Source organism: Lepisosteus platostomus, chromosome 24 (assembly GCF_059453375.1).
Source record: "Lepisosteus platostomus isolate fLepPlt1 chromosome 24, fLepPlt1.hap1, whole genome shotgun sequence".
NCBI lineage: Eukaryota > Metazoa > Chordata > Actinopteri > Semionotiformes > Lepisosteidae > Lepisosteus > Lepisosteus platostomus.
Window position 1 is genome coordinate 9,734,830 of NC_142634.1, and position 20,692 is coordinate 9,755,521.

The 20,692-nt window shown below is 43.1% G+C and overlaps 2 protein-coding genes across 2 annotated transcripts; one reads left to right on the forward strand and one right to left on the reverse strand.

Annotated features, from left to right (window-relative positions):
• The first annotated feature begins 131 nt into the window (after window positions 1-131).
• Window positions 132-15,805, forward strand: sart3 (spliceosome associated factor 3, U4/U6 recycling protein). The gene is made up of 19 exons (XM_088618807.1): window positions 132-1,215; window positions 3,340-3,466; window positions 4,004-4,108; window positions 4,464-4,648; window positions 5,252-5,357; window positions 5,964-6,088; window positions 6,811-6,966; window positions 7,377-7,515; window positions 7,786-7,893; window positions 8,228-8,305; window positions 8,434-8,492; window positions 8,901-9,010; window positions 9,230-9,342; window positions 9,637-9,713; window positions 9,807-9,981; window positions 10,549-11,000; window positions 11,385-11,537; window positions 11,726-11,913; window positions 12,620-15,805. Exons 1-19 carry the CDS (start codon window positions 1,027-1,029, stop codon window positions 12,816-12,818), a joined length of 2,844 nt encoding a protein of 947 aa, XP_088474933.1. The 5' UTR covers window positions 132-1,026; the 3' UTR covers window positions 12,819-15,805.
• A 190-nt stretch (window positions 15,806-15,995) lies between these two features.
• On the reverse strand, window positions 15,996-20,577 carry ficd (FIC domain protein adenylyltransferase). Its single transcript, XM_088618809.1, has 3 exons — window positions 20,418-20,577; window positions 19,194-19,539; window positions 15,996-18,440 (listed from the first exon to the last, which is right to left on the reverse strand). The coding sequence occupies exons 2-3, from the start codon at window positions 19,468-19,470 to the stop codon at window positions 17,362-17,364; spliced, it is 1,356 nt and encodes a 451-aa protein (XP_088474935.1). The 5' UTR covers window positions 19,471-19,539; window positions 20,418-20,577; the 3' UTR covers window positions 15,996-17,361.
• Window positions 20,578-20,692: the final 115 nt, after the last annotated feature.

Below are 20,692 nucleotides of genomic sequence, written 5' to 3' on the forward strand. Positions count from 1 at the left end.
GCGTAACGGGGGGAGGAGTTGTGTCTAATACCTCCCACACGTTTTGCAAAGGACATTTCTTTCATGCAATATTACCTAAGCAATTACATTCGAAACATCACGAACGCACCAACACAATTGACGGATATTCATTTTGTAACTGATTCTGTTCGGATTCGTAATGAACTCTTGGCAGAGTTTTGATTTGTTCCCATCTTTTTGGAGTCCGTTTCTCCACTTTTTTTTGTATTATTTTATGCTGCATTACATTTTTGAAAAATAAAAGAGGGGTACACCTATTCTTTTCCATCTGCCAATCCGTTTTATTGTAAAGGAAAATCAACACAGCAGGAGGAAATAAATGCTCAAAAGCTTATGAAACAGTAGGCTTACACAACCATAACTTAACGTGCAAGAAAACTGGGATACTGAGGGACAGTGACAGTGCTGCACTTTCGTCTGTATCTTAATAAAAGTCCGAACTCCACATACCGTACTTAAAAAAAATATATTTTATTAATGCTGTATTAATTGACCGTGTATTGGACGAAGCCGTTACTGAAAATTCAAGGTTGCCCGGTAAATGGTTGAATGGAAAAATATTTACGTGTAAAATGAAATATAATGATGTAGTTGTCTGGTGTATATTTATTCACTCTGTTATTCGTAGGGGGTGGGAATTTTTGAACTATTACTACGGTAACACTCTATCATTACTCGAAGACCCTATGAAACATGGCCCTCCGCTGCATTAATATAATCACGTGGTTCACTGCAAGCGCTGCTGGTCCCTTGTGACTGAAGGTCCTGAGGAAAAAGTGCGTCTGAACACCTGTGAAATCGCCTGAACATCTGAGTCGACTCAAGTGAAATTATACGTATAAATCGTATCGCGATTGACTGCCCTTTCCCACCGTTGATTTATGAAGGAGGTCGGCGCGCTTTCATTGAGCTGCGTTGTATATTTTTCCGCCTTGTGATTTTTTCGTGGGGCCGGGCGGTGTCTTGGGCAGCTCACCGCTGTTACCAGGCAGATCGAGTCCCAACATGGCGGCGACGGGGAGCGAAGAGGAGACGCAGTTGCAAGACATGGAGGAAGAAGCGGCCGGCGGAGAGAGGGAGATGGAGTCCGAAGAGGAAGGCATGGGAGTCGAAGGCTCCGACGAGGAGGAGGAGGGAGACTCCTCGGACGATGAGAAGGAAAACGAGGCTGAAATCCAGCGCTTGGAGGAACAAGTAAGGAAATGAATGAATGGGGCTGGACGATATTGCAAGTGCACCACCGACATGGAATGATTCACTTAGCAAATGGTGTTTAATTAAACTGCAGCCCAGCAGTAATATTTTCCTTCTAAAGTCCTAACTGCACAAAAAAAATTACGAGCTCAAGGCGAATGCAGGCCGTGGAAACGGCAAAGGGCATATCAGTTGAGAAAACGCAATTGGACCGCTAATGAAAAAAATTGTATTTTATAGCTGCATATTCATACACGCCTGGGGATTTAAATTACTGCGCTATCTAGTCCTTTCCGACGCCCATTCATTTAGCAAGCAGGCGCACCGTATGCAGGTGAAAGCAACGTACTTACCGAAACGCAGAGCTAGCTAGCTACACTTCACAATCACCGTTGCTTCACTTCGGAGGTTGTGCACTTTAATACGAATGTAATTAAACTGTGTGTACGTACGTAACCCCTCGGTTTTGACACATTGCATCGCCCGGCATGCTGCGCAGATTTGCCGAATGGTGCAGGAGGCTGTTGTAAATGCTGGTGTGCGGCGGGTTTGCACGTTTAGAGAAGCGGGGTTTATTTCTGTCGTCCTCTGAGCTCCCAGCGGAAGCCCAGAAGTCAGTAACGATCGTGTGCCCCTCTAGATATAGGTTAACCTCACGTGACGATTCCCCGATAAAACCCCGTTTTTACTGACTTACAAGTACTGTACTGTTTATGCCCGACACTGCTAGCAGTGACATTACTGAAATACAATTGACGAGTCGTTGCGTTTAATCCTTAAAATCGATCTTTTTAGCTCTCTTTTAGCGTTTGATTAACATAAGGATACTGGCCGTCATCCTTTTACCGGGTGTGAAACTTGTGCTACCATTAGCCCTTACCCCTGTTCTCGCTCTTGTCCAGGGTGTCTGTAATCGGAAAAACAAGCCAGGGAAAGAAACAGGCGCAGAGAGTCGTTATGCGGTGAAATATTTTATGGGTGAAAGCAATGGAAGGCAATTAAGAGCTAAAGAGGAAAGTCGTCACACAAGAGCGGGGATCATAGCACAGAGGTTAATTAAATGTAGCCAAATGGACTTTAAATCCTTAGCAAATATGATCTTTCTAGTCTTGAATGTGTACATTGTATAAATTATAATGAGAAAGACATGCTGCATAAGGTTGCATGTTATAATGATAAATTATGTATAAGGCTAAATAATGGGCTCCATTTACTTGGTGGCAGGGAAGGTATTGTCTGAGAGTGGAGAAACAGAAATCTGTTTTCACATGCCTGTGTTAGCTGATAACTGGCTTGGGAAGAAGACAGCGTTTCAGCTCCCTTACATATAGCCAATCTTTAATCTTTTGACAAAAGACTAGTAAGACAAAGTATTGCTTCAAAGAAATAAGCTTCATGGTCTAATTTTCTGCTTTCCTCTTACGAAAGACCTGTTTGAAATGCCCTGTGTGCTATGTGTGATAAAGACCACAAGATCAACTTTAAAGTGTCCTATTGCCACAGCTGCAACCATTTTCACAATGCATGTCATTTAAGTAAAAAAAGACAGGTGGTGTAAAATGGATATTTAGATGGGGGGGTTGCTCATTCATTAATTTAAAAATGTCTTTACTGGGATGTGTTTTGTGTGGCAAATGGGCTTAGAAGCCTAGAGGAAATATTGGCTGTGCTGTTAAGCTAGGTGTGGCAGTAAGCATTGGTGCCTCGCAGCTCTTGAACCTTGGCTTTGATTCTGGACAGGGGCAGCTCCTGAGCTGTTTGTATGTTCTTCTTGTGTAGGATTTCACAGGGTGTTTCTAGACATGTGCTCAATAGGTGTGTGAGTGTGAGTGTGAGTGTGAGTGTGAGTGTGAGTGTGAGTGTGAGTGTGAGTGTGAGTGTCTCGAGATGGGACTGACATCCTGTCTTCTAGGGTGTTGTTTTCTGGGTAGCTGTGACTTTACCAGATTGTGGTGATGGGCCGGTGAAACCGAAGTTGCAGTGAGTTTTCTGTGTTATTCGGGGAGAAGACCTAGTAGTTTATGGCCCTCTTGTTCCCCACTCTGTATAAAGTACTGGACACTGTCTTGTTTTTGGGTGGACTGGGCTTTGCTTGCTCACCTGTGATGTGCTCTTGCCCAACAGCTGTCCATCAACGCCTTCGACTATAATTGCCATGTGGACCTGATTAAACTGCTCCGCCAGGAGGGGGAGTTGGTGCGTCTGCACAGAGCGCGGCAGAAGATGAGCGAACTCTTCCCTCTCACGGAAGGTGGGTGGCCATGTTTTCTTTCACTACGCTTATTCGTTAACTTCGCCTTTAAACACCCCTTTCAGATACTGAGATTACAGGCTTTAGAAACATATGAGCCAATCTGTGTATTGTACACATTGGAGTCCACTGATTCACCAGTCTGACTGATCTCGATCACGAACATGGTCCCATAGGACAGTAGCTGTCTGTCACTTCCAGTACATGCAAGTGTTTGAAATGGAGCTGCAAAAATGGAAGTGAAGCTTTTTTTAAATATTCATGTCAGTTTTCATTCTTTCAATAAAGAACTAAATTGCGTGAAAAGGGGAAAACGAGCAAAATTTGAGCATCATCTTTTCCCTGGGTAAAAATGCATATTAACCCTGTCTTACCCTCTCTGCAAGCGCTCGGTTCAGATCTTTTGCACCTTGTAGATGGATAGTTGAGACAGACTGCCTCAGTCCCGTGCAGTGATTTGTTTGCACAAAAGTGAAGGAAATACTTGTATTTTCTGTGGATAAATTTAAGTATTTTGTCTCATGCATTTCTACATAGAGATCTGGTTGGACTGGCTGAAAGATGAAATACGCATGGCAGATCAAGATTCTGATCGGGAGAAAGTGTATGAGCTCTTTGAGAAGGCAGTCAAGGATTACATCTGTAAGTAAGACTGTTTTCTTTTACAATTTATTAAAAATCTGGGCTCGATTGTGCTTGACCCATTCTTATTTTGCATACCAAATTAAGCCCTGCCATCTCCTTTATATGTTGCTCTTTGTCTTTGTGTTCCTTGAGTGATGTTAAGGTGCTTTATTAAATTCATGTGAATTTTGTGAATTGCAAAACTATCACTTTTTAACCACCAAAAGATATGTCAAACCAGAAATACTTTTAGGCTCAACGACATTTATTCATTTACCAAAAAAAGATGCTAATAGGTTATGTCTCCAGCACTGTTGTAACTGATTATTCATCAGGACTCTTTAATTTCCTGCCATGTTGTTTTGGAATGCAGGCCCCGAGATCTGGCTGGAATACGCTCAGTATTCCATTGGGGGGATCGGGACTCAGGGTGGGATACAGAAAGTGCGAGAGATCTTTGAAAGAGCCCTGACAGCTGTGGGCTTGCATATGACTAAAGGGACGGCCGTGTGGGAGGCGTTCAGAGAGTTTGAGAACGCTATCCTGGGAACTGTACAGGTAAGGCACGCCGGGCAGAGTGGTGCCTCTCCAGTCCTGGTCCTGAAATCAGTGGTCTCCAACCAGGCTTGTGGAGAGACCAATCCACTAAGTCTTACAGGTCGCTCTTAATCACATTTCTAAAAAATAAGAGCCCTTGTAAATGACTATATTAGGAAGTAAAAATGTGCTCAATTAAAGGAACCCTGTTCTTTGAGGCATAGTCTTCCGTTTCATATTATTTTAAAATGGCAACGTTTAACAAATCACCTGCAAAGGAAATTGATGTAAGTGTTTAGAAATGAGTGATTTCATGGTTAGTTATAAAACCCACTGAACTGGGGCTCTCCAGGACTGAGTTGGAAATGATCAATGGCAATTTGAATGTGGAAGTGTGTCAAGTACATTATGTGCTCATCTGCGGCACAGAGCTTGTATATGCACACTCCAGTAAGTATTGTGTCCACCTGGTCTGCGAGTACTTCACGAAGAGCTCATACCTTTGCACCTGGAGCCTCTAGTATGATTTCTGTGTTAGTTCCCCATTGTTTTTCCCTTTAGACAGATGCCTGCTAGTTCTGCTCCATATGGTTAAAACCTGACAATACCTTTTTATATCCACAGCCCCTTCCAGGCAGTGTTCCCACTCCTGAGCAGCAGGCGCTATTGAATGCACAGCTTGAGCGAATCCACACACTGTTCCGGCGCCAGCTGGCTGTCCCTTTATTGGGTAAGGTTTTCTGCTTTATTGGGGGGAAAAAAGACAGCCACTTAGGAAGAGTTGCATTAGGCCCTTGGATGGAGTTCTGGCTTAGGGGCTCCAAACTCTGAAATGCCTCCCCTTGCTACTCTTTAGGTCTGAATGAAAAAGCTATTATCGCACGAGAGATGTAGCTGCACTTCACAGCATGTCAGAAGGCGTTTTTGTATCCTATCCAGCTTTTTTCAGTGAAAATGAATAGATTTTTTCACTTGAATCCCGTGCCGAAAAGCCAGACCTCGTTCGAGCGAGGGAGTCCCAGCCGTGTCTCGGTGTGGTTGGCCCACTCTGCCATGCCAGCATGTTCACCTGTGAGCTTGCAGAGAGTTGCCCTCAAGCCTGCTGCGGTCTATTAGCTTTCTTTGTGCTGTCTGTTGGTGTTTGCTGTACTATGCTTTTGGTTCTTAGAAAATGCTGGACAGCCTTGTGAAAGAGAAAAGGAAAATGCGTTATTTGCAAGCCAAATAATAATTCAGAAGTGTTGCCAAAGATGAAAATATAAAAAATACCTGAAGGTTACCATGCATATCTATACAGAGGACATTTCTCTCTCTTTTTTTTTTTCTTTTAATCTAGATATGGAGGCCACATACGCTGAGTACGAGGAGTGGTCTGATAAAGCTATTTCAGCTGCTGTTACTCAGCAGTATAAGAAAGCTCTGCAGCAGATGGAGAAGAGCAAGCCATATGAGGAGGCTTTGGTAATTATTTGTTTTTTAATCTCTTGTCTACATCTTGAGCATCTGCTACAAGGCCTTGATCCTTCAGGGCTCCAGCCCTCTGAACCTGTGCACGTCTTAAGCTTGCTTATTGACCTTCTATCCTCCCCTTGACAGCTTAATTCTGTCTCTGCAGTTCCCATTTTAATCTTCCAACTATTTTAAGTTCAGACATCTTGTGTTGGGTCATGCTTTAGATTAAACTGCATAAGTGAAGGTTTAATAGACATTTTAATTTATCATCAGTTTCCTATAAGATGCTATTAAAGGTTAATTAAATATCAATAGATATCAAGCGATGATCAGATTAGGTTAGAATTAGTGTGAATGGTGACAAGTATAATTTTTAAAAACATTTTAGAGAACCGCAATTGGTTAGATCAGTATTTTATTTATTCTCTATTCTTTTACACTTAAACTAAAGCACTGCTACTCTGTATTCTTTTTAGCTTTTTTTCATATGTTGTTGGATTTTTCAACAAGCCAGAAGTTATTTAATTCGTGAATATTATTGTGTTAGCACATATTAATTGATATGGACAAAGCACATGTATGATTAATAAGCGATAAGGTGAAGATTGCAGGAATCGTGTTAAAGGAATCGTGTTATTGGCTGCAGTTTGTCACTTGCGTCCTGAAAATTGTGAACTCTCTTGACTATAATGTGACCCTCGGCTATGTCTGTTACATCCCCTCTGTTGCAGCTGGTGGCCGAGCCACCTAAATTGGCAGAATATCAGGCCTACATAGATTACGAGCTAAAGGAAGGCGATCCAGCTCGAATTCAGGTCATCTTTGAACGTGCGCTTGCTGAGAATTGCCTGGTGCCTGACATGTGGGCCAAGTACACACAGTACCTGGTAAGGAGCTGTGGAGCCAAGTCATTAAAGGCCAAATCTTTTTTAAATGACCTACATGAGATTTATATATATGTGTATAAAACCCTTTAGCGAGAAGAGGAGGGATTTGCACTAGGGACTCATGGAAATTTTTTGCATGTCCTTATTAGAATTTCTACCCCAGAGGCTTCAATAAATTTATTGTGAGCACTACAAAGTAAATAGATGATCATATTGCCAACATTGTTTCTAGTCTTGAGAATTTAGTGGAAAGTTATTGGACAATTAAGCAACTTAATTTAAAAAGGATAAAAGACGATCATTTTGAAAGTAGCCAGCATATTAGTAGTTGTTGTATGAACAGTATTTACTCATAATGTTTAGGAGGAAAGGACTGCCAACTATACGAGGCTTTCTTTCTGTCTCTTCAGGACAGGCAGCTGAAGATTAAAGATTTGGTCCTTTCCTCTCACGACCGTGCGGTGAGGAACTGCCCCTGGACAGTGGGCCTGTGGAAGAATTACCTGCTGGCCCTGGAGAGGCATGGCGCTGAGCACCAGACTGTGTCAGGTACTCCCCAGAGCGCGCCATCTTTCACTGGGCAAAATCCCTTCAACATTGAACCTGCTTCCTGAAGCTTTCTTGCACATTTGTAAACTCATTCTAAGCAAAATTTATGGAGCATAACAATCATCTTACATGGGAATGGACAAAACGGCTCACAGATTGGCTTGCACAGTGCTCCAGCAGATTACCCTGGGCATGCCCATCCAGGGAATGGTGGCAGTTGTGTCATTGGGAAAGGAATTGCCTGAGTAATGTTGGATTTTTATTTTGTAGACAACTTTGAAAAGGCCCTGAACGCCGGCTTTATTCAGGCGACGGACTACGTTGAAATATGGCAAGCTTACCTGGACTACCTGAGGAGGCGAGTGGATTTCAGCAAAGGTAGGGTGACGTCTGAGGTCTTAAGTTCTGCATGTTCTGCAAAACATATTGAAATACTTTGCCAACAGCCGCTTTGTAGCTTTACAAACAGCCTAGGAATAAACACACGAGGTTCCATGTAATTAAAGTTTGAGCTTCAGGTCTAAGTAATTGTGTGTGTGTGTGTGTACACACCTATTCTTCTGTTTTTTTTACTGATATTCACAGGGTTTGCATCACAGAATGTAATTCCCTTGTGTCTTGAGATGGATTTGAGCCTTGTTGTGCTGGCTGCGTTTTATGAGAAGACGTGTTTTACAGGGGTACCTCCTCTTTCTGTGTCTTTTCGCTGCAGAGTCGAGTAGAGAGCTCGAGGAGCTCAGGGCAGCTTTCACCCGGGCTCTTGACTACATGAAACAGGACGTGGAGGAGCGTGAGTTCAGCATTTGGTTTCCTGTTGTGTGCCATCTTGGAGCCGAGCAGACCTGTGTACAGTGTTCAGTGTTTGAGATCAAAGTTGCGTGTTAATCTCTTGGATTACAATGTGCTGCTCTTCTTTAGGCTTCAGTGAGAGCGGTGACCCTTCCTGTACGATTATGCAGATCTGGGCCAGGATAGAGGTGGGGATTGTTTTATTTTTTCTGTTTCTGTTAAATTTAAATTCAACTGATTAATCTCAAATGTTTCCACTGACCGCAGCGCAAGTAATCTGATCTTTGTTGCTCACATATTACTAGGCAGCCTGATCCTCTACACCTCTGTGTGAACCGAGTGTAAATACAGGGAGAGAGCAATATTGGCAGAGAGGGACAGTGATGCTGCTGTATCAGATTTGGGATTTCAGGGATGCTGTTCTGTCAAGTCAAGAGTTATAGTTACCTGTTACTTGCTGAATGCGGTTGTAGGACTACAGAGCCTACATATAGAATATCGGATATGTTGCGGTTAGGAGCTTAGATATGAAGGTCCCAAGTTTTGATGAATAAAAATGTTTATTGAAGGAGCTATGTCAATGTGCTGTTTTCCAGGCATTGCACTGTAAGAACATGCAGAAGGCCAGGGAACTGTGGGATAGCATCATGACAAAAGGAAATGCCAAGTATGCCAACATGTGGCTGGAGTACTACAACCTGGAGAGGTATCTACTGCTCTTCTCTGGCAGATCTCTACCCTAGAACACTTGTTGTCAGGATACTATCTGTGAAGTCTGAGATCTGAATTATATGTACAAAATGAGAATTGTCTGACACTCGTTCAGTTTTGAAACTGAACTGGGACTGTAGGTCTTTTCTTGCTTGCATTTTGGTAGAGAGGCTGGCTGTGTTGTGCTCTGATGTGTATTTGGTGTGAATGTTAGGTCGTATGGAGACACCCAGCACTGCAGGAAGGCCCTACACCGTGCTGTCCAGTGCACCTCTGACTACCCTGAGCATGTGTGCGAGGTCCTGCTCACTTTCGAGAGGGTGGAAGGTTAGTTGCTATTTGGAATGTGCACAATATCCGGGTGTTGCTGGAGTTTTCTTTTCCTTAAAAAAATTGTTCTAAATCTCCTTTTTAACTGGAGTTAGTAGTCTTTATGATTCCACATTTGTGGGCATTGCCAGAATATAACAACCCACCTGTCCTGCTTTGATTCCAGTTTGGTGGCATTGTCAGAATATAACAACCCACCTGTCCTGCTTTCTCTTCCGATTAGAATTAAGAATTTTATTTTGGAAATTAAGCATACATGTATGTTCCAGAAATGTTCTGTTTCTCTTCAAGGCACTCTGGAAGAGTGGGACATTGCTGTGCAAAAAACAGAAAACCGATTGACCAGAGTCAACGAGCAGAGAGCCAAAGCAAGTCCTTTCTTCTAACATTCATCTGCATGCAGTGCCACAGGTTATGTGGCAGGTCTGACAGCGCCGAGCTAACTCCTGGTCCATCCACAGGTGGCGGAGAAGGAGGCTTTGCTGGCCAAACAGGAGGAGGAGAAGGCGGAGCAGAGGAGGAAGGCCAAAGCGGAGAAGAAGGCTCAGAGGAAGACCCAGAAAATGGGCCGGACTGGAGAGAAGAGGAAAGCTGAGGAAGAGGAGGAAGAGGAGGATGAGTGGGGAGAGGAATCTGGTGGGTGGCCGTGCACTCAAGTGACCGCTTATCAGCTGTGCAACATGAAACCTGTGTAGGCTGGCATCATATGTCATTGAAAAACTGGTTCTTAGTGGCTTATTGCACAGAAATGTAGTAAAGAGTTGCTTTTGTCCCTTAGATTACAGTCATCCAAATGATAAATAATCCATGTCTTTACTAGGATCCTAACTCTTAAATCTTATTACTCTAAACTCAAGTCAATTTTTTGTTATGACATATTAGTCTGCACCATTTGCATGGGAAGTTCTTCATTTAACTAAAAAAAAGATTTTCAACACTAAAGAACATTTTTTATAGCATGTTTCTCATCTTAATTTAATCTGTTTAAAACCCCAGAACTGTGCTTAAGTGGGGAAAAAAGTGTTCATTTTGTCTACATCTGTATTGTTAGGTTAATTAGGTTAGGAATTGTCAAGCCTTAATAAATTCACCGCATATGGATCGCAGAGGATTCAGAATCCTACTCAGTCTATGAAAATGATTAAGTTAACTAAATACTAGCGAGTGTTTATTTTAACTTTCTTGTCATCTGAATCATTCCAGAACAGCCCATGAAAAAGCACAAAGGGGAGGGCGACCAGGGCTTCAGAGACGCTGGAGAAGAAGCCATGGAGACAGAGACTGGGCTGTTTGGCCGAAAAGCCCCCTTGGCGAAGACATCGGAAGTGTCTGCTGGAAAGAAACCCCAGGTGGCTGCCGCCAAGCAGGGCAACCAAGACAAACGCAATGACAGGAAAAGCGTCTTCGTCAGCAACCTGGCCTTCACCTTGGAGGACCCCGAGACGAAAATCAGGGACTTTTTCGAACGGTGTGGCCCTGTTGAGGAAGTGCGTCCCGTCTATAAACAGAACGGCACCTTCCGAGGGTACTGCTATGTGCAGTTTGAAGACCCGAAGACGGTCCCGGAGGCCCTTAAGCTTGACCGACAAGAGATGGATGGCAGACCCATGTTTGTCTCCCCTTGTGTGGACAAAAGCAAGAATCCAAACTTCAAGGTACAGTTGTAAGGAGACCTAACCGGGGAAGATCAGGGTATGGTCAGCCCTCGGAAGACTTTTAAGTAGTGTGGGGCATTACTCCTGCTTAAGTTGTTACTGACTCCCGCAGTAGTATGAGAGAAGAATGTTTGTCTTAGGAAAATGGTAGTGAGGCCTGATATATACGGGTTGCTGGGCAGGGAAGCCGTGCAATTGGTTTTTCACGTGAACTTGGACAACATTTGCATCCTGCTTTGGAGCAGGCATTGAGTAAGTCAGAGTCGAAAGCCACTTTATAACAGTGTTGGTTCTTTTGGAAAAATTGCTCTCTCTTAATGTGTTTTGAACATGGCTTGGGCGGTTTTGTGATGACGTTGCCTCCATCTCCTGCCTCCCCTCCAGGTGTTCAAATACAGCAGCTCTCTGGAGAAACACAAGATCTTCATCTCGGGTCTGCCCTTCTCCTGCACCAAGGAGCAGCTCGAGGAGCTTTGTAAAGAGCACGGCTCCTTCAAAGACATCCGCCTCGTCACCAACCGAGCTGGGAAACCCAAGGTGAGCGGGCACGCAGAAAAACCCCCCACATCACTCAGACCTTTCCACTTTAGAAAAATGTTCGAAAACAGTTTGGCGATGCGTTGGTTTTAGTGCTGTTCTGTTCTTGCCCGGGAAAGTAACATTACCCGACTGTGCGTCGGTGCGCTGTGGTGGATACCCGTGTCTTTAGATGTCGTTTGTTTCAGGGCCTCGCCTACGTGGAGTTCGAGAACGAGGAGCAGGCCTCCCGTGCCGTCCTTAAGATGGACGGAATTGTGTTCCAGGATCACACCATTAAGGTGGCCATCAGCAATCCTCCCCAGAGGAATGTGACGGGCAAGCCAGAGTCCAGCAGACTCCTGGGGTCCATGATTCCAAGGCAACTCTATGGGGCGTAAGTATACCCTGTTGACTCTGACCTACTTCATGTTACAAAAGCAATAAGTCACATAAGGGGAAGGCAGATACTGTATTTACCCAAAATAGACATTCTTTTCCCCCCAGGTTTCAAGGTTGTATTGTGTTTCAAAGGGTTGTGCTGCTTGCTTATATTTGAATACAAGTAAAAAAAATCAAAGTTGATATGTTTGCCACCAGAGTCCTAAACTCTGTGTGGAATTGTTTGCGCCGACTGTGATGGACTGCTGTTTCTTCTTAGTTCCAACATGTTATCCAGTGATAAAAAAAAAGTTATATTCATTTTTGATTGTCCAAAATGAACAAGAGATCACAGTACGCTTTTGTGTTCAAGAAGAAGGTGATCCAGTGTGCTGAACAGAATGGCAGTCGTTAGGCTGATTGGCAGCTTGGAGTGGATTTGCAGTCACAGCAGATATGATTAAGTTTAAAATCCTTAAGGCAACTCAACAAAGGAGGAGACAAAGTCTTAGATTTCAGACACTTGTGCTGGCCTGTTCTTGTGCCCGTGTATGGTTTGTAAATGCTTGCTCGACCTCAAGCAATCGGGGGGCTGTTTTTCTACTGTGTAGAAGATGTGTGGCAGAGAAACAAGGCCCGGGCTGTTCGAAATGAAACGTGACGGCATGTCGACACCTGGGAATCGCAGCCCAATGCTTGTTTTTGTCCCCCGCATTCGGCAGGAGGGGGAAAGGCCGCACCCAGCTCTCGATGTTCCCTCGAGCGTTGCACCGGCAGCCTGCCCTGCAGGCCAAGGCGGAGAACGGGACCCTGCAGAGCCAGCCGGAGGGCCCGGTACGAGAGGAGCCGACGTCCGCCTCAGGAGCACAGCCTAAACCCCTGTCCAACGCGGACTTCGCCGGGCTGCTCCTGAAGAAGTAACTTTGTGGACATTCAGAGCAATGGGGAAATAACTGCCTTTTTAACGCAAGCCATTTTGTGTCCTTAAAAAAAAAAAAAAAGAAAAATTGTAATTTTGCTGTAAATATTTGAAAACCCCTGTAGCCAATTCTATGAGAGAAAGCCTTAATGATCCAGGGCTCCACACATTCTGAAAGTCTTTTTGTGGGGGTGGGGGCAGACCAGCCTACATTTACTTGGAGATTGGTAAGCCTACAAATATTATTCACTTTTACAATATATAGATTTCTAGATTTAATAAAGCTCAGTTCATTTTTTATTTTTTTTTTATCTCCAATCCTTACCATATGATGTTTTATAGATTTTCTTTTTACCTTGCGGCTTCTGTTAATTGTTGTTCATGAATGGGAAATACAGGGTTTGTAATCTTATGGCAATTTTTGCATACACCGTAGATCTTAGAACTTTAGTAGAAACTTTTACAGAATAAGAAATAAGATTGAATTTTGTAGGCATTCTGAAAATGATGCTGACAGAAACTGCATTGTATATAACTTCTCAGGATAATGGTGACGTAAAAGAAAGGTTTTCCTCCTTTGCCATTTTAAATATCTTATTTAATAATATGTAAGAACTGAGTTTTATTGAAGCTTTTAACAATATAAAGTGACGCCTTTATATGATTAAAAATGCATTTAAGAAAGGTTGCCAATCTCCACATTTCATTCCAGCAAAAACAAAATAAGGTTAAAAGCACGATTTTGGTAAAAAGGTTTATCAGCAGATATGCAAGTGACATTTTTCAGATGTATTACTCAGAGAACATTACATTTGGAACTCCTTCATGTGACTAAGTATAAAAAAGTCTTTAAAGAAATTCCGCTAGGGAAACTACATCCCTAGTGTTTTAAACAACTTCAAGGAGACAAAATGGAGAAATAGTCACGCTTTAAGTAAGCAATTAAAATATTTTTTTAGTATTGTCTGACTATTCAACCAGTTCTCTGCTTCTGCCTTCAGTTCTCAAAACCTTCTTGGAATTCCTACAAAGGGAAGTCTGTCCCATACTAACCCAACTCATAATGAAACAAAGAACTCCTGTAACCTTTAATATTACCTTATTTTGTCTTTGCTAATTTATGGCACTCTTCATAGGCAGTTGTTAAGGCTTTTTTTTTTGGTTATCCATTGAAACCCAGTGTTCTGATTTGAAGTCTGGTGATGAGATCTCTCACATTGAGGGCGCTTATTTAAAAAAATAATCCCAGTTTTGCTGTTTTCCCAGCAGAGGTTGATTAATGTCTGTTAACTAATATTGCCGAGGTACAATCCCAGCCCGGGCCACATTGCAGATGAATGCTGTCTATACACAGTTACAAGCCTAACGCACCTTGCCTGGTTTGTGCAGCTTTCTCGGGAGTTTGAGCCAATATCAAAGGTAAACCTGGTTTTCTGAACACTTCTGTGTGATTCTTGTTGAAATCTATTCTGTCGCTGGCTTCATTTATCTAGTGTAGCCCTGCCTTAACCTGTATTCCTCCTGCAGGCATCATTGTCACTCCCAGATAAACGGGGGTTCAAGTCTCTATCCCAGATGGTGCGAGTCCGAGCCTAGGTTGTGTTGGTATACAACGATGACTAGGAATCCCTAACTGGGGGCATATAATTGGCTGAATGCTCCAGAAGGGGGCTCTTTCCAGCAGACGGTGAATTACCAGGGACCTGTGCCCATAGAGTAATGTTACATGGCCTACCAGTCTCATTCTCTTCTGAGTGAGTACTGTACATAGGTCATTGCCAGACAGCCACGTCTTTAACAAAACTCTTGGTAAACCCAAATGAGTGTGCAAGTAGTGCAAAGATAATCTACAATTCATTGACCCCCTCCCCCCCCCCCCCCCCCCCATTACTCACGTGGTCCCATAACCTGCAGAAGGGAGAGGTCTGGGAGAAGTTCAAGATCCTGACAGATGGTGGTTTAGCTTTTGAAACCGGCGAAGAAGCTGCAAAAACAATTCCTCATTTTCCTCTCGTGGAAGCAGCTTGAGAAAAATCTATGCACCTGTTTATTGTAGGTAGACGTTTCTTTACGGAAACTTACATTTTCGTAGAATTGAAATGTGCTCTGTAAAATAGTCACCGATCTTCAACTAGCAATACCGTAATCATGGACTAAAATCAGACGAGTTGATGACCATTCAAGGAACTTTGCAAGACTCCTGGCCCATCCTCAAGCTCATAGGATAGCTGTGATATTTTCCTCTTTACGTTGATCTTTCTCCAAGAACACGTCTTCATAAGTGAATGAAAATAAAGCCAACCGGAACACATTTCAATTGAAAAAAACAACAACACTTACAGTGTGTACAGAAAACACTTCTCCCTCCACGCAGTATGTTTTTTATTTTTGTGGTAAAATTAAAAACAACAAATAGATTCACCAGCTAGCCTTTTTTGTTTTTGTTTTACTGACACTTAGAATCTGTTTTAGTCAGATGTTCAGTGCTCGCATCACCAATTGTTGACCATAGTTTTGTATAGAGTTTGTATGTTTTAAAACAAGAGGATAAAATTAGCGATTGCTAGTGACATTTATCACCGCAGTGGCCTATTTTAGTAAAAGGAATTAAGAAAAAAAGCTTATGTCCGTTTGATGTTCCGTATCAATGGGTGGTATTCAAATTGTATTGACATTTGAAAATGTATTTTTTTTGTTGATGTTTAATATGTTGGTCTGTTGACCTCAATGTTGGTAATTGTGCTGGAAATCATTTATTGAAGTTTTTTTTTTAAGTTTTAAAATTTTAAATGCCGACAGGCAGTTACACATGGACCATTTTATTTTTATGCGTTTTTTTTTTCTGGCTTTTCTTTAAAGGTTTCCTGATTTTGTTTTTTGGCTGTTTCTGATATTGTACAAAAACCTAAGTCTTTTGTCTTCTCATGTGATTGAATTTTTGTGATGTTTCAGGCCTACAAAACGCTACATTAAAAGCAATTAAATATTTTTTTATTCTTTTCACTTTAAATACTAACTGATGGGTAGAATTGCTGATGAAAACAATTGGAGACTTTGGACAAATAAAACTGATTTCATTTAAAATATTTTGAGGAAAAAAAGACAGTTTAAACAACCCTTTTACTCAAAGAAGGAAAATAATGTACAGTATATGTTAATAAACACACCAGTCACAGGGCTTATGTATAATAAAATAATTTTATTTTATAATAAAATTAATAACTTTTTTAAATAGTTATGAAAGTGCAAGTCAGTGTTACCACAGCAGGCAAGGAAAACTAGAATTATAATTATTTTAAACAAGTATAACAACATGAGGTGTAAGAACCTTCTAGAATCCTGTAAGCCTTCAGTGAGAACTTCACAATGAATCTCATGTGCTGTACTATTTTTGTAAAATGGATATTTAATCACAGTCAAACCATGTTCATATAATCCAGTACACTCAAAGGGAGAGTCTGAGACCGTACCACCTTTAGTATGGACAACTGAGGCAAAATGCTTCAGTCTATCGGTAAGTTATGGGTCTATAGCCTGTGTTACAAGGGAAAGTGTATACAAGTATAAAAATGTATACAAATATGTACAAGGGAGGAATTTTCAGGTGAAGAAATCAAGTGGTGCACTATAACAAAGTCATATTACTTTAATTCTTCTCATTCTTCTTGCAGCTGTTTTAATAATTAGGAGTATTCTATCTGCATGTGGTAACCTATAAAACTCCTATAGGTATTTGTAACTATGGGGCAGGATCACAGATTCTAACTAGCAACATATTGCTACAACAGTCCTTCAGCTGTTTACACCAGTAAGTGATAAAAGGCTTTGAAACCATAGGAAATGTAGTTGCTTGAGATATGGCACCAAGCCACGATAGCTGTAGTTGGCTGTGCCAACTGTTCAACAAAATTAAATTATATATTTTTTACAAATACAACAAATGGATGTGGCTTCCTATCCACTTATTCTGATAAACATCCAATGTGTACATTTAGGAGCAGTACTGAGATTGCCTTAGAGAAAAACAGGCAGACTATGAATCAACTTCAAGTGAAGTTGAAGAAATCCCACATCTTTCTTCAAACTACGGTGGTCCTAGTCTCTGTGGTAAGTTCGTCAAGATAATAATCAGACTCTCAAACAGCTTAGTTACTCCACGATTTCTTCTTCCTTTTAATACTTTTCACAAAGCATTTTATCCATTTTGGATGGTAATCCAAAAAATAAATATTCCTCTTGTAATTGAACGTCAAATACACAGCAACTAGTTCACACAATCTTACAACGTGCCAGCACTGAATAGAATTTAACCTATAGATTTTCGAATGCCTATGTTCATGTTGACACCTTAACACAACGGCTGAAGGGCTCTGTACATCCTGGAAAAAATGAGAATTGGTTATTTTGGCAAGTTTCTACTGTAACATTTGCCCAAGGTTCTTCCTCGAAGGAGAGTAGTTGCATGCCGGTATCAAAACAGGCGCCAGACACAATCACAGGCGCCAACTGGCTGGCATGCCGATACGGATCTGGCCGTGTGAAGTGTCAGTTCTTGACCGGGAGGGTTTGCTTGCAGTCTGAACAGGTCTGGTGGCTGGAGGCTGGCAGGCCCACCGTGTGTTCGGTGGTGGCAATGAGCAGAGTGTCCAGGGTGATCTCCGTGCACTTGGCGATGAAGCGGATGAAGGGGCGCACGTCGCCCTCGTTGGCCGCGTCCAGAGTGCTGTAGTACTCGGCCCGCTGCTCCTTGCGGATGGTGATGGGCGGGTACCCGGCCTGCATGAGGATCAAGTTCATGAGCAGGCGGGAGGTGCGCCCGTTGCCGTCCACGAAGGGGTGAATGTAGACCAGCTTGTAGTGAGCAAGGGCGGCGAACTCCACAGGGTGAAGATTCATGGCTTCCTCCGAGTTGAGCCACTGCACCAGCTCCAGCATGTGCCTGTCCAGGTCCTGGGGCTGAGGGGGGAGGTGATGCCCCACGAACACCTGGTTCACCCTCAGCCTGCCGCCTTCCACAGGATCCACGTGGCCCAGGACCCTCCTGTGGATCTCCAGGATGTCGGCGATGGCGAACGAGCCGATCCGAGACAGCAGCGTGGTGTTGATGTACTTCATGGCGGCGTCCACTCCGATCACCTCGTTCTGCTCCAGCAGGCTTTTCCCCGGCACGGCGTACCGGGTCTCGATGATGTGTCTGATCTCCGACAAGGTTAACGTGTTGCCCTCGATGGCCACGGTGTGGTAGATGTGGTGGTAATACGTCTCCTCCATCACCCTACGTAGGGCTGTGTTGCCCTTGGGGATGGACATGAGCTTACGCACCTTGCTGTCAATGATGCTGAAGTGGCGCTGGTCAATCTCCTCCACCAGAGGCAGGGTCCGGTCCCGATTGACCAGGGCCTTCTCATTGCAGGGGGAGATGGCTAAGGCTTTAGAGTAGAGGTGGTCAGCCTGGATGACATCCTTGTTCTCTTCCAGGATGGCCCCCAGCTCAGTCAGAGCTTCTACAAAGTCAGGGTCCATGTTGAGTGCATGCACCAAGAGCTTGTGTGCTTTGTCTCTCTTCCCCTGTCTCTTCATCTCAACGGCCTGCTGAAGAGCTGCTTTGGCTTCGAACTGGAGCTCTAGAATGAAATAACACACCATCCATTTTGGATCTGAATATTTAAACAACAAAAGACTCTGCCCGTTAGAAGGAATATCACCTACATTACTCTTTCCTTTCTGAGAGCAGAGTCCCTATCCACAAAACAAGGCATTTTGTACTGTGAAACCATGCAATTGCAATACTTCCAAATCTACATGCATCTACATACAATCTAGTATAGTCATTCCATTCTACATTCAATTGCACAAAATCTTAGCTTGTTTTTCAAATATGAGATTTTTATTCTGTGATAAGTAGTACAAAAATAGAAACGGTTTTGTAATGAAATAGTTGTTGCATTTGTAACTCTTTGCTGCAGAATTCAAGTAGTTGGACTTCCTTTTCTGCTTTCCTGGGATTCAGAAGATGCCTATTAATTATGTAATGGGCATAAAAGAGCTGAATGGGTGAAAGACACTGGACCCATTTCACTGTGCCAGGCCAAATATTTACAAGCAGCAAGCAAAAGTGATTAAGCACAAAAAGCTGATAAGCTATCCATATTCCAAGAAAAATACATCTGACTCCATAGCTGAGGTGGCATATTGGAGAGAATTCCACAGGTTTCATGCTATCTTCACGGAAAACAGGGAATACAGGTGGTTGGTTGATAGCATTTGTGACAAGCTCATCTTACTAGCTTCTTCACCAGCTTCCTGCTTGTCTGCTGGCCAGACACCAGCATGACCAAAGCATGTGCATCTCCATTGACCACTTGACGACGGCTCACCTGTGCTGGGCTTGGGCTTGTAGGGCAAAAGGTCCTGGCCCGTGTAGGGGACGGTGAGGCTGGTGGAGTGCACAGCGGATCGCCAGTCATTTCCCCACAGGTGGCACCTCAGGAAGGACAACCCCTTAAGCGTGGCGCGGCAGTGCTCCTCCACTCCGGCCAAGGGAAGGAGCAGTGCCAGCAGCGTGCCCCCCAGCAGGCACAGCAGAGGCGTCCAGCCGCACAGGAGCCTGCCGCCCGCATAGCGCAAGGCAACCGCCGCCATCAGCTGGAACATCGCCCCCTCCCGAGGAGCTCGTCCACCATGGCGCGCCCGCCGCGAGTCCGGAGCAGCAGCGCGCGGGTTCTGGAAGAGGCGAAGGAAGACACCGTGGTCGGAACCAAGGAAAGCGCCAACACATGACGTGACAGGTGCCTACAGGACGCCAACATGCCACCCGGAAAAACCCAGAGGCCGCATCTGCCTGTGCATCAAGATCAAGTTCAGATCCGAATGCAAAATGGCACCGAGAGATATTATTACATTCCCCCCCCCAACACCTTTTACTGTTCAGTTAACAAAAAAAGTCAGTGTGTCCTGAATTGCATTCACGAAGTGCACACATACGGATAAACCAATAGACTACGCGAATAACGTTAATTCAGGTCACGGAACACAGCAATATCATGAACGTCGCTATGACGAAGTAGCTACGGTAGCTATCGAAGTGATAAAGCCATCAAGATGAAACTTTACATTATACAATATTTAGCATTACATACTGTAAAACGATAACGTTAGTAGACATAATTAAAACAAATGTATGGGATCCCGAGATGTTTGGTTAGGTTTTATTTTGTCGCGCATATTTCATGACAAAATCGCAACAGTGGCCAAACAGCTGCCAAATCTCCTGAAATGGATGTTAAACAACTTTGGCGTCACATATATACATCAATTAATATACATCGAATAAAATGACCGAAGTTAAGAAACATAACAAGAGAAAGGAATTTTTTTCACCTCTTTCCACCTCAAAACCAAGTAACACGTTTGTATCCTGCAACAGACAACACGAACAGGCCAATACACATTTAGTAATATTAGATTAAAAAGATTCTGCTAGCCTGAAATTCTGAACGAGTGGATACAGGTAAACTGTTAAATTATGAAAAGCATCGTTATCTTAAAAGTATCATTTCCAGCTACGGCTATAATTAATAAAACATTAAAACTACACTCACCACTGTGAATCCCGATGATGCAACCACACTAAGAAAAGAATGTCAGTTTTACAAGTTAATCACCGCATGAGCAGTTTTAACTAGAAATCTGCTTCTACAGTAGTTGAAATACACATCATCATCAACTCAACACCCAAGATGACAGGAAGAGGCTGGTCTGTATCCTTCAACGCTATTGGCCCGTTATAGTTTGCTTCTTAGGTATGATTGGTTTATTCCTTGCGTGACGCACCTTATTAGATACGGAAATTCCGGCTCGTAAAACTATACGATTG